The following is a 14395-nucleotide window of genomic DNA, read 5'->3' on the forward strand; positions in this document are numbered from 1 at the left end:
TGTTTGACATTTTGGCTTGCTAATTGTACAGACTGTTATCGCGTGGTTTTTATGAAGGATTTTGACATTGTTAATTATATATTTGTTGTGCATGTGGGGTTCTATACAATATTTATAACCATTTCTTACAGACATAATGCACAAAAATCACTAATATTTGTAAATAAACACGCATGAAATAATAGGACGGTCTCTTCATACAAAGTACGTACTGGAGTGACAAAATGTCAAACTTCAAAGCGAATTGTGACGTATAAGGGGCATGGCCAATGCAATGAAGCATTTTTGCGGAAATTTAAAAATATTTTTTTGCTTGAAAGTATTTCATAGACATTAATTCATAATTGTAAAAAAAAGTTGTATTTCTTATTTACTTAAATAGATTTTATATTTGATTTATTTTTATACAAATGGTCTATTTCAAGTAAGAATCTAATGATTGCCAGTTGCAATGTCTTGGGCTACATTTTGGCATTTGAATAAATTAATAAAAACAAGATTTGGAAAGTTTTGAGATTTATTATTAATCCTTGTTAAATTATTGTTGCTCAGTACATAACATATTACAAATATTTACACTCAATATGTACAGACAACATCAAAAGTAAGAAAAGTCAACAAAGATAACATATAGTATGATTTAATAAAACTGTGTATAAAACATTGTTTCAAACAATTATTATTATCAATAGATTTCATGAAAACAAATGATGCAAAAGTAAAAAAATCATAATTAAATACAAGTCTAAAATTAAAGCTAATTCAATACTGTTGTATATTCTAGATTTTAGAAGGCACTTTACCGTTAAGTACAGCAGGACTATTCTTCCAACTCCTGATTACTGCTTTCACCGGAGTTCCTTTCTTTTTGATGGTCGTATGAATAGTGATTTCTTCGTCGGAAGCGTATTCTACCTCCAACCGTTTGGTATGTTTCCTTTTGAGAATTTTTTTTTGGGGAGGTGTTTCTGAGAAGGAATTATCGATCACATCAACACTGGACTGGCTAGAATTTAAATAGTTTTTAGCGGCTCCATTCCGTTTCGGCCTTGCGATAACTTCTTCACTGATGGAATTATTTGGTTCAGTTTTGATGGCTGGTCGGAGAGGTTTGGCTTTTTCTAACGATGTTTGCGTCGCAATTGTTGTGGTCATTTTTTTATCAGGGGTTGATTTGACACCGACATCTATTTTGAGCGATCTTTTGGTGGGAACTATCTTAGGGGCAATGTCTTTAGGCGGAGTGGTCGAAGTTCGTTTACCTTTTAACGCTTTTTTCTTTGTAAGCTTATTTCTTTTGGGAGCAATCAGATTCTCCGTGTCGGAAATATCTTCGCTGTCAACTTCGGATATGTGGCTCTTCCTCTTTGGAGACTTGGATTTCGTGGGTGTGAAGTCTAGATTACAGTTATTAGAATAGCCTAATGTCTTCAAACCTGCCTGGAACCAATTTCTACACTTGTCGTAGTCGGGAACTTCGTCATATGCCAAAGTGCTAACGTATTGTAAGTAGGAAACGAGGGCATCTGTAATAAACAATAATTTTATCTCTTACCTTTACTTTTCTTTGCAAAATAATTGATTACCTATTTTTTTTTTCAATATTTTTTTTAAGGAATAACTCGCTACGTACGTAATTTTTTAAATACGTTTTTTACTGTATACAATTTATATGAAAACTTATTTTTAAGAAGTTATCAAAGATTTTAATGGACGGTGTATAAATAACATTTATCAATAGGTAAAGAAGGATTGTATCACTTACGCGGGGGCGCCGACTTCAGAAAGGTCTTCTTCATGAAGGCGGGGATGTCCTTCATGGACTTTTCCTTGTATTGCTGTACGTGCGGGGGGCTAGCCAGGTCCCCTTCCCAAGGCAGGCGGCCGGCCAGCCATTGCACCAGGTTGTACCCCAGGATCTCTAAATCCCCGCGCCGAGTGGGCACTATGCAAGAAAAACTATAATGTACTAAACTCGACTAAGCTTAGACTATAATTATATAGACTGTCTGCGTAATCTTTACATGCAATAGCACTACAATGAGGAAGTTCAGTGGTTTTTTTTATATTTCATTTTTTAATGTACTATTCAAGTAAGCCAATTTTTTTAAAGTTTTGTATTTCTGAAAGTACTCAGCGTGTGATGTCTCAAGTTCTCTTCCGCTTATTCTCAGTTAGTTCTGCCAATTGGTCCGTTGACGGTAGTAAGTAAGTAAACTGGAAATCTTCCACAACTCGCTTTCTTATCATTGTTTGATTCGTATGGACTAGTGACGTCGAGTAGTTCATTTTAATTAAAATATTTTCAAGAAACTTTGCAGTACAATTTAATGCTCTAATTTTTACCACGCGTAAGAAAATATTTGTTGTATCCAATTTCCCGTAGGGCTGAAGTTCCTCAATGAGGCATGTTAAAACAAAGACAGCAATCTCCACCGTTGGTCTGAAATGAGTTAGATATGACCATGGATAAACAAAAATACTATTGACAACTTCAAAAGTTTCGAAACATAAATGGCAGGGCAGTATCTCATACATTTTTGACTCAATGTATTTAGTTGTGCATCAACAATGGCAATTCTTTGTTACATAACAAAAAAAAACAAAACCAACTGAGAATTTAAAAATTGTCAATAATTTATCGATTAATCGCAATTCGCCGATTAACGATTAATCGATTAGCACAGAGAGTAACTTCGTCCGAAACGTCAGCAAAAAGTAGTATTAATACACAGCACTATAAACCAGAAAAACATCACAAGAACCTGAAAGGCCGTGAAAACCTACAAACTTGAAACAATTATAACCAAAAATAATAAAAGATGAACACGTCGAAAGTTGGAATAATCGACGTGCATGCAAATGTGTGATGTGGGATTCTATACTCTCTGCCTACCCCTGAATGATTTATAAATGGAAAATTAGTCCATAACAATTCAATTTCATTAACATATAGTGGGTATACTGGCAAAAAACTTTAACTCTAATAATTCAAACTTTACAAGACTGCTTTCTTCTTCAATCAGACATTAACTCTTTTAACTGATGGTGTAAAGTCAATAAATTAGAACTAAATATTAAAAAATGCAAAATAATGTCATTTCATAGAACAAAACAACCAATTTCCTTCGAGTACCTATTAGAAAACTCCAAAATTGATGTAGTCAAGTCCATCAGAGATTTAGGAGTTGTTTTGGACTATAAACTGACATACAACGAGCATATAGATAATACAGTAAAAAAATCACTGAAATTACTTGGCTTCATTAACATAATATCCTCTGATTTTACTCATGTCCGTACAATCAAAACTCTTTATTGCTCAACTGTTCGCCCTCTTCTAGAATATGCCTCCGTGGTCTGGTCTCCATTCTATGTCAATCGCATAAATCACATTGAATCAGTCCAACATCGCTTGCTTCGAAAAATAGCGTGGATGCTCGGACTAGAGAGAGATAATTATTCTTATGCTGAAATAGAGTCAATGTTAAATATTTCTAGTCTACAAAAACGTAGAACTAATATTGACTCCATATATATGTTCGGCATACTAAATGGTATAATCGATGTTCCATCATTACTGGGACAAGTAAAATTCAATATTCCGACTCGTAGATTGAGAAACAATGAAGTACTGTTCATCGATCAGCATAGAACAAACTATGGCCTAAATTCTCCAATGACCCGCCTTTGTCGTATTGTTAACTCAAGACAAGATCTGGACTTTTTTGGTTTAAGTTTACAACGATTTAAATGAGCACTAAATAAATAGTCCAGATCTTGTCTCGATGTCCCTTATGTTTGTCAATGCTTCTTTCTTTTTTAAAAAAATGTTTTAAACTATTATTTTATTGTAATATTTATACCTTATAAATTGTATACATGGACAATGTCCGTTAATAAATAAATAAATAAACTCTCAAATACCTGTTTTGAGAATGTAAGCATTTAAGTTTTGTTCCAATTTTACTCTTTTATATTTTATTTAAATACAGTAAGATGGTAAGTGCTCATTTAAGAACATGTTTTTAATTTTTCTGTTTCTTAATTTTATATTAAGTAAATATTAAGCTATTTAAAACTTTTAGTCTGAATAAAATACCGGGTATAAGACTTAACCTTAAATTTATTTATAAACAAAAGATATATGAAATTTAATATGACTGTATTTTGCCAGTTTGTAGAGCGTTAAAAACTTTACAAAACTGCATCATTAAGTCAAATCCGCATATTTTCGAGTTAACGTTTTTGCCAGTAATACCCACGATATATATCCTTCCAATTTATTACACATACTGGTTCCTGAATACATTTATTTTTAAATGTATGTATTCTTACCTCCGTTGTGGGCATCAATGCTGGTGTACTCGATGGTGCCGTTGTGAGCCTTTTTGGGATCAAACTTATACTCCTTTATGGTGTAGTGAGACGCTAGTCCGAAGTCAACTAGGTAAGCCTGATTTTCTGTCCCCTTTTTCGTTCCAAATAGGATATTCCCTCCCTTGATGTCCGCATGGACATAAGTCCTTCCGTGTATGTATTGGAGGACGTCCAACTTGAAAATAAGATATACCAATAATGATGTTCGTAGTTTCGGCATCCACTTTGTGTAATAATATGAATATGAATCTTGGACTCTGAAGGTGAACATTATGAACAAGCTGGAAGCTTTTAAGATGTGTTAACATAGCAAAACGCTTAAGATATCTTGGGCAGACCTGATAATAAACTCAAAAGTCTCAAGTCAAACTAAAACAGAGAACTGTTATATTGTTAATTGAATCGGCATTTACTTCGTAAAACTTCATTATAAAATATTATGAAAATAAAACTTTCTTTAAGGGTCTCGCCTTTATTAACTATGTTCCCTTTGCGACTCCCGAACTCCACTTTCCTACTTAGACCCGCGTCTGTTAACAATCTCTTAGCCGAGCGATGTCATCCCACATATTAAATCTTAGACTTAATTATTGTAACTTCCACTTATGTGCTAAATTTTAAGAAATAAATTCTACTTAACGTCCTTTCCCTCATTGATCATGTTTTCATGTCTGTACTTTAGATAACTATCCATTTATATGCTAACACCTTAGATAAGTGGAAAAAAACCCCCCTGCTCTAAGTTTCACTGATTAATTTGTTTATTTTTGTTTAAATTCTATATATTATATATATATAGTTGGATAACTTATATAGCGCCATTTTTGTGAAAATCACCTCAAGGGCGCTGTACAATTAATAAATATCCCAGTACGTCTTGCAGCTACAGAGCGCATGGACGGTTGGGATTCTAGTTCCTCGTTTTCAATTGAGATCAATAAAAAATTATAACAGATAGGAGCTAGATTACAGGACGTCTTGCAGCTACAGAGCGCATAGACAGTAAGAAATTTAGCCCCCATTTACACATTTTAAAAATTGAAAAATAAATTTAGTGTATGAATGACATTTAAAAAAAATATAAATATGAATAATAAAAAGGAGTAAGATTACAACACGTCTTGCAGCTACTATGCGTATAGACGATTGAAATTCTAGACCCCATTTACAAAATTTTGGTATTTTAAAGTTGATATATGAAAGCTAGATAACCAATCATCGTGCAGCTACAAAGCGCATGGACGGGTGGAATTCTAGCAAAGTTAAAATGATATCAATAAATTTACAAAAAATAGAGCATAGTAGTAAATTTGTCAAGTGTTCATGCCAAGAAGTAAGCAATAAAAAACTAAATAAGTAAAACACTGTTTCAACTCCGTGGTTAACAAAGGGAGATAGATGTCCGAAGAGAAGCTTTTGTAGACAGTAGGTAGATACCGTCACCATGTGGCCCACTGGCTGCTTGATAATTTCTGGAAACGCATGTGTGTAGTTATTGGGGGATTATGCCTATTGTTCCAACGACTTGGTGTCCATTTTGGTCCGTATTATTTCGTTTTATGAGACGCAACATTCCTGTTCAATTCACTTTTTTACATGAATATTACACAAACGCGTGTATGAGCGGTTTGATTTATCATTTTGTATGTTATTAGAAGGCAGATATTTGAAATATTATGTGAACAATATTCTGTGTTTACTATATTAGTTTTATATCACCCGTCGATGGAAAGAGTGCTCTCCCGAAACTGTAGTAGTGTTCTTGTAAAAGAATAAAAATTGTCTAACACTAATAACAAAGTTTTATTTTTATAATAATTTAGAGAACTGTTGAATCATTCACCGCGATGCTCACATACGTCTGTGAGCGCCTATGACAGCATTACTAAGCGGTGTTCACAACATAGTGTTGCTATTCAGGCAAGTCACTCACCCTAAAATTTAGTTTTTAAATAAATGACATTCGAAGCGTAAAATTATACATGTTCTTTAAGAGGCAAACGTCACAAAGGTAACATAGAAATAAATTGCGTTAATCTGGTTACTAAGTGACTTTATATTACAACATTAAAAAAAACACATGATAAAAAATATTTCTTTAAATTTAAAAAATTAAATTAACATGGTTACATAAAATGATACATGTTTTGTTTTTCTATTACAATCTACTTTTTAAGTATATTTAGTTGAAAAAAAAAAAAAAACTATAGCATTAAAATATATTTTTTTAATATTTCCTTCCTTTCACTAACTCTTACAGGTTGCATTGTTCAGATTATAAACAAGCAGAAGTCACTTAACAAAATTTAAGTCACCTTGGTTCATCAAAAACCTTCCAGATATTTTTTAATGTATCAGAAGGAAAAAATTACCAACGGAATCAATTAAAAAGAAATGAATGAATTATGTTGTGTATACGAAACCTCCAGAACACAAAAATCTGATGTTAAGTGACTTTTGTCTGAACAGCGATGATATGCGAGTAATTTATTATCAAAAAGGTTCATAGCTTAAATATTCATCAAGTATAGAGCCAATATATTTATTGTCACTAACAAAATAAGTGTTTAAAGTAATAAATAAAATATGTTAAATAAATGTTCAAAGTAATAATTAAAATACGTCAATTTTAAACGCAGGGAAAGGGTTAACAACCATAATAGTTTATAAAATTTCATATCTGGGGCATATAATGCATGGAGAAAAGTACCACTCGCTACATTATTTGGTAAGAAAAGAAACACACGGAGAGGTTAATTAATAATATAAAATTTTGGGTAGCATTGTAAAACTTTCTCATCCGTTAGCTATTGAAATTATGTTTGAGTAAAATTTTCTCACCATCTGTATCGCAATCCTGAAGACAGTGTGCGCGGGGAAGAGGCGTCCGCTCTCGAGGAAGCGACACCACAGGTCCTTGCCGTATCGCTCCATGACCACGAAGCGGTACTTTTCTCCCGCACACTCGTGCGACCCCGACCCCATGTACAGCGGCATACCCAGCACCGGCAGCTTGTGCGCCTTCATATACTCCTGAACTAGGGCAGAGACACTGTTAAGATCCGATGAGAGATGTACAATAATGTATGACGAATATTTCCAACAGAGGCATAGAAGAAATTGTTATATAATTAGCATAAAATATAATTCTTTTAAAACTATTTTTTTAACCGGGATCTGGAGCGTATGACCGCGGTCTCAACTCGGAACTAACACTATATTCCTCCACTGTCAAGCTAGGAAATTAGAATAAGGTGATTGCACTGACTATTTCTTTATTTAATAAACGCCCAGAGGGCTCTTACAACATACAAAAGTACAGAAAATATCAAAAATAAAATCATAACAATTACACTTAACATGTAATTCATTCTAAAAAAAAAGGAAAAGGAAATAAAGTGAAGATGAATGGAGAAACACATTAAATAGGGGAGAATTGAGGGGATGGCCATTCGATGGATAGGATAGCTAATTTGATAACAGCAGGAGTGGTGTGGAGCAAGTCCAACAGCTCGGTATAATTATTAGCTGTTCTGTGGATGCTCACTAGGGGAGGGGAGAATGGTGGGTAAAGTTTGACCTATTGTACTCACACTGGAACATGTGTTGGAGGCTGGTGGTCCTTGTGAGTACATGAAACTTTATTAGGGACAGTAATTTTGGGCAATCTATGTGTAATTGATTGATCGAAAATTGACAGTACAGTGAAAGCTTTTAAAAATTCTGTTTTGTTATTTTCGCAGTTTGATTGTAAAGAAATATTATATTTACGCTTAGTTAATTTTTAAAAATTCATAGTGAATATGCGAAATTTAAGAAAGAAATAAGTCTTTATAAACAGTTCCGGGAAAGGGGTGAGTGATTTGCCGATGAATGTTGATAAATCGAGATGGTTTTTGAAAGAGATGAAAGTATGACTAAATGTGAAATCACTGTGAATGGGTAATATGCTGGAACTAAGTATGTTTACTAGGGATGGAAAGATATTAAAAGAAGGGTGAGTGCCGGGAACAGGGTGAACAGTGCACTACTGTCGCAGGAGTCCTGGTGCCAAACTTAAGTGTGGGAGTGAGAAATTGATTTGGAAAATTTTGTGAAAAAATGATTTTAATATAAACAAACTAATTAACCAACAATAAGAGGGTTGTGATAGATTTCCGGTTTACGGTAAGTCAACTGACTGATCTGCAGAACTCATCGAGAGGAAGGGGAAGAGAACATGAGAAGTCACACGCGCACTGATAATATGAAACATTAAAAATTTTAAAACACCAACACAAAACAAACTTCCTCATTGTTAAAGGTCATTTACACGTGGACAATACAATATTGTCCTGTCCCAGATCTTTACCACTGTCCACTTGTAAACAGCAATTTGTAAGATAGGACATTGTAATGGAGATAGATGGGCAGGATTTAATAAATTTAGGCATAAAATAAATAACATTTTTTGTGAACTCGCTTGTAATAAATGCCGTTATGTATTCATTTTAGCAGCGCTTACATGTGAGCTGTGACCAAATTTTAGTTTTGTCCCAGCATTCTGTCCTGCGCGGTCGAGGGTGTTCATGGAGCTGGGACAATACAATATTTTTATTTTTTTAAATAAATTTATTGCAAAAAATTTGTATACATACTTAATAGGGAATCTATATAAAACTAATTAATGTAAAATGAAAAAGGAGTATTCTCTGTTTATGATAGTCTCTATCTAACATGGCTCAGCCTGTTCTAAAATGGAGTTATTGTCATATCTTTTGTATTGTCCACGTGTAAATGATACTTTAGTAATTGATTATTCTTACCATCATCTTTTTTGGCATTTCTCATATAAAAATGCATCTCCACAAACAGCGGACCATTTCCATGAGGCTCCTGTAAATAAGGTACATATTAGAATTCATAAAAAAATATTTATAAATATTTTTTAAATTACATTTTTTCGGCACTGTCAAAAGTCGTGAGAATTTATAAATTTCTCGATGAAGATACCCTTAAATTATGCATTATCACGAGTTAGTTAACTCATTCTAAGCACTTAAAAACAAATCCTATTGAGAAAATGGGTAACTACCGATTTCGGTTGTAAAATAGTAATTATTTTGACATTTGAGATAAAATAAATATGATAAAAGCAAAATAACTACATTCTACTGTTTTTAATCAGTAGAGATTGAGTATTTAAAATGATGAGAGTTAACAAAGTCCTGGCCAACGCAATAACCAGTACACCATGGGACTGACTAATCTCCAGCCGATATCCTTTTGCAGGATTTTTACCTGAGAGTACTCGCTAAATTTAAATAATTATTTTGATAAAATTATCATTAAAATCTTTTTGTTAAGTTTTACTATATTATTTGAATCGGGTTGTGGTCCCGAGGCTAGTGTTGTGGACTCCCGGATTAGAGGCCCGAGGTTCGAACCCCACTCTACACCAACTGGATTTCTATTTTCTAATAGTGAGTTATTTACAACTCGTTGAAAATGGTCACCAAAGTTTAAATATTTGTGTAAATTATAAGAATGTTAATATTTCTTTTTTTATTTACATTAACCGGGGCATTTTTATTGATATTTTTATACAAGTCATAAACTATGGAGTTTTATAAATAATAAAAAAACGAAGATTATAAGGAATCTAATAAATGTCAATCCACTATAATTTTACCATGCAGTTTAGATTAAGACGATATATATATATATATATATATTTAGATAATTTATATGGGCGCTGTACAATAAATAAATATCCCAACTTGTCTTGCAGCTACAGAGGGTATAGACGGTTGGGATTCTAGTTCCTCATCTCCAATTATGATATTACAAAAATGATATATAGGAGCTAGATTACAGCACATCTTGCAGCTATAAAACGCATGGATGGTAAGAAATCTAGCCCCTATTTACATGTTTTTATTTGACAATGAAGTTAAGAGTTGGAGTGATATTTAAAAAACGAAATAAAAAACATATTTTAAACATATTATATAGAAGTTAGATTACAACAAGTTTTGCAGCTACTGAGCGCATGGAAAGTTGGAATTCTAGACCCCATTTACTAAATTAAGATATTTGATAACACTTACTTATTGAAGCTAGATTACTGATCGTTTTGCAGCTACAAATTGCATGGACGAATGAAATTCTAGCAACTTAAAATTATCAATAAATTTACAAAAATAAACATTGAGCATAATAGTAAATAAATATGTTTGAAATAAGCTATTCTCCGTCGGGTATCATGCTGCTGGTTTGTTTATTTGAAAATTCTTGTAATAATAAACAGACGTTAAGTGCATTGTACTCAATTGTACTTACAATTTTGATGACATAAGGATATTGAGATGTTTTCTTGGGAGTAGAATCGTGTTCGCAGGCCGAGTATATCTCTCCAAAACCACCGGTTCCTATCGAAGGTCCGATACGCCACTTTTTTTTGCTAATATCTTGAAGGATTTCGCCGTTAGGAATAGGGTCGGGAAGTTTATAACCTTTAGCACCCTTTTTCTTAGGCGCTGGGGTTTTTTTCGCAACTTTAGCTTTAGAAGACATTTTAAGGAAATTTTATACTAAAGTCAATATTGCATTCAAAAACCTAAATAACCGTTACTATTATAAATTGCAATAAGAAAGCCGAAGATAATCTAGGCTTTCCGATGTTTAGTTTTGATTTGATGTTTTTCGACTTCAAATTTCAAAAACGCTTTCTTTGGACTTCACCATAGATGCAGATGCCATAGACAACGAAAACCGCCTGATTATATTTTCTAGACCATAAAGCATTTTTTTTTATGAAGTGCGTTCAAAAACTACATGAGTGCGTTCTCAGGAACCAAACAAACGAACCATCACACCATTTCGTGGGGGTAGGCATAGAAAACAGTACGCCACATCACTTTGTTCATGCATACAGACCTCGCTTCCCCTATATTCTTACATATTCTCATGTACGCACGATGATTATTTCGACTTTTGACACGTCTATCATTAAGTATTTGATCATGCCAGGTCTTTCTCGGTGTTCCTCGTTTTCTGCAACCAAAAACATTTACATAGTAAATCTTTTGAGCCGTTCTTTCGCTGTCTATTTACTCTACATGTCCAAACGAACACAATACTCCTTTCTTAATTTTGTCGATAATGCTAGTCTCATCCATATAATGCATGGATTTTAGATTTGTGTATCATGCATAGTTTTACCACATATTCACCTGAGAAATCGCATTTTAGGGATCGGTACCAGAACTCCACTGTGAACTGTTGATTTTGCCTCTAAAGATAAACATTTATTGTCCACGCCATTCTCAGGAACCACGTAATAATTTTTAATTTCCTGGTCAGAATCAAACCTGGCAGTGACAGATCACTCAACTTTATTGTATAAAAGACGTAATTGCAACCTTTTATTGTTTGTAAACTGTATTATGCATTTGATAAGCAATTCTGTATTTTAAAAGCCCACGGGGTAGTAAATGTATAAAATAAAAGAGATAAATTTATTGATAAAGTATTTGGGTCCACGTTAAATAAATAAAATATGTTTTTCTCAATGTTTTTATTAAAAAAAAAATATACATTTAAATTATTTACATGGTCAGTATAATATAACCTAGAATAAGTATATTTACATACAATTTTTTTTAAATCTTGACCTTTTCGAGACAAAGCAGATTAAAATCATGCCAATGCGTAGGCAATCGAGATAAATGTACAAAGTCATAAACATAAAATTAAAGGTAACATAATGTATTTTTGATTTAATTGAAAATGTTGAATTTGTGTTGAAATAAAATGTTGATCTGATGTCAGCTTGACTGCATAGATAATTATTACACTATTTTTATCTTAATTTCACACATATAAAATTAAGTTCAACTTTATCGAAACATTACAGTAGGTACTTGTTATAATGGACATTATATATCTAGTGTTTTCATATCTTCAAATATTAATTATGAAGACAAGACAGACATGTCTTTTAAATCATAAATAACCAGGACAGTGCATTGTCAAATATAGTATTATAATAATTATTTATCTACCTAAAATAAATAAGTTAACTTCTGTAATAAACTTAAAACAATGGGGAAGTTCAGTGGTTTTTTACATTTTTTTAATTGACTATCAAGCTAAGCCAAAAATATTTTTATGTATCGTATTATCAGTGCTATGAGTATTGTAATTATTCTGCGTGTGATGCCGCAAGTTGTCTTGAGTGAGTTCTGCCGATTGATGAATTGGCTTCCCGTAAACCGGATCACGCTCCATCATTGGTTGATTTGGAAGAACTAGTGACTTCGTTCAAAGTAGTTAGTTTTTATTAAAATAATTTTTATCATTTTATACATTTTCAAGAAACATTGCAGTACAATTTATTGCTCTAATTTTTACCACGCATAAGAAAACAATTTTATATCCAATATCCCGTAGCCGTGAACTTCCACATTAATTCATACACCCGAGTGAGGATTCAAACAGATACATTTGCTTGAAAAAACTTTATTATTATAAAAATCCAATATAGTTAGTGTACCTAAATGATCAGAGTGAGAGTACCTAAATGATCAGAGTGAGAGTACCTAAATGATCAGAGGTGAGACCTAGGTGAGGCTGATCATCTTACAAACATGTAACAAAAATGATCAAGATGCGGTTTGTGTACCAAAGCAGTGCCCTATGCACCATCAGCATCATTGGTGGCCTCCGTGGTGTAGTGGTCAAGACGCTTGACTCACGCACGGGAGATTCCGGGTTCGATTCCCGGTGAGAACACAAAAATTAAAATGTGATTTTTCTCAAGCCTGGGTGCTCTGTGATGTAATTCACCATTGTAATTAGTAAATGTAAATGTAAATCAGGTGCGAAAAGGGAATAATGAGATAATTAATAATGAAACTAAGGGTAAATACATATTTATGTAATAAGTATTTTGATTTTTAAGACCACAAATACATGATTATTTTTTAAACTACCTTTTTAACATATTTTGGATTAACAGTACTCCATCATCAATATTGTACATAATTATAAACTCACTCGATAATAGCTACAACTGAGAATCTGTAACTAGTTATATCAATTATGAATATAAACTTGTGTGAGTGGTCTTGAAATACGAAAGGGTTAATTATTGAGCATCAATTTATATTAAATACCATGTTATAGTAATTTTTAAAAAAAACACAAACCGAACATAATTTTAAGTTAAGTCGATAGAAACAGTGACATCTCTACAGATCAAATCAATCAAACTTTTAACATATAATATCGTTGGCCCAGCGCGCACAAATATGTTAAGTGCAGGATTGATAATTTAGATATTCTGTTCGACTTGCAGTTCTAAAACAAATGTGTATTAAAAATAATAGTGACAACAGGAAGTGAAATATTACTTGAACTGTGCACCATAAAGTATTGTCTTGGGTGATGGAAAATGTACTTAACTCACCATCTAAAATCACACTTTACACATGTGTGCATTAGGCCTTCGATATATTTTTTAAATATATGAGGTACCTTTCTCTATGGTTGGTCGCTACTTTAACATCCCTTCAAAAACAATAGGATGTCCACTACACAAGATTATTTTGTGAAAGTTTTCTTGCACAAATGACATCACGGAAATAATTATACATATTTTCAAACATTATTACAAATATTGTCTTGGATAAAGCAAGTAATTTACTGTCAATGTCAACACCTTACTGCTGATTTGAGGGTACCCAGTATTCAAACATTCTTCTCGGACGACATTAGATGAAAATGAATTTTGGTTTAAAATACAGTATTTTTTTCAAAAACTATTTTTAAAAAAAGGTAAATTGAAATCAGTGACAATGTATCCGCCTCTCGCTTGTGATAAGTTATGGAAAAATTGATTGTAATTTACTGGCATTGTCTCTAACGGCTTATGATAAAATTACGTATTTAAACACATCACAAAGAAGTAAGAGACAAAATCAAATCATCAAAGCTTGGCCACGTGGAGCTAATGTCATGACTGATTTGGTCA

The 14395-nt window shown here is 32.8% G+C and overlaps 1 protein-coding gene across 1 annotated transcript; it reads right to left on the reverse strand.

The window, feature by feature from the left end:
• Positions 1-499: 499 nt before the first annotated feature.
• ball (nucleosomal histone kinase 1) lies at positions 500-11145 on the reverse strand. The gene is made up of 6 exons (XM_088224586.1): positions 10702-11145; positions 9186-9255; positions 7222-7418; positions 4339-4555; positions 1766-1945; positions 500-1526 (listed from the first exon to the last, which is right to left on the reverse strand). The coding sequence occupies exons 1-6, from the start codon at positions 10933-10935 to the stop codon at positions 781-783; spliced, it is 1644 nt and encodes a 547-aa protein (XP_088080712.1). The 5' UTR covers positions 10936-11145; the 3' UTR covers positions 500-780.
• Positions 11146-14395: the final 3250 nt, after the last annotated feature.

The sequence above is a fragment of the Micrasema longulum genome, unplaced genomic scaffold, assembly GCF_059751315.1.
Source record: "Micrasema longulum isolate JH-2025_06_02 unplaced genomic scaffold, ASM5975131v1 h1tg000299l, whole genome shotgun sequence".
NCBI classification, from domain to species: domain Eukaryota; kingdom Metazoa; phylum Arthropoda; class Insecta; order Trichoptera; family Brachycentridae; genus Micrasema; species Micrasema longulum.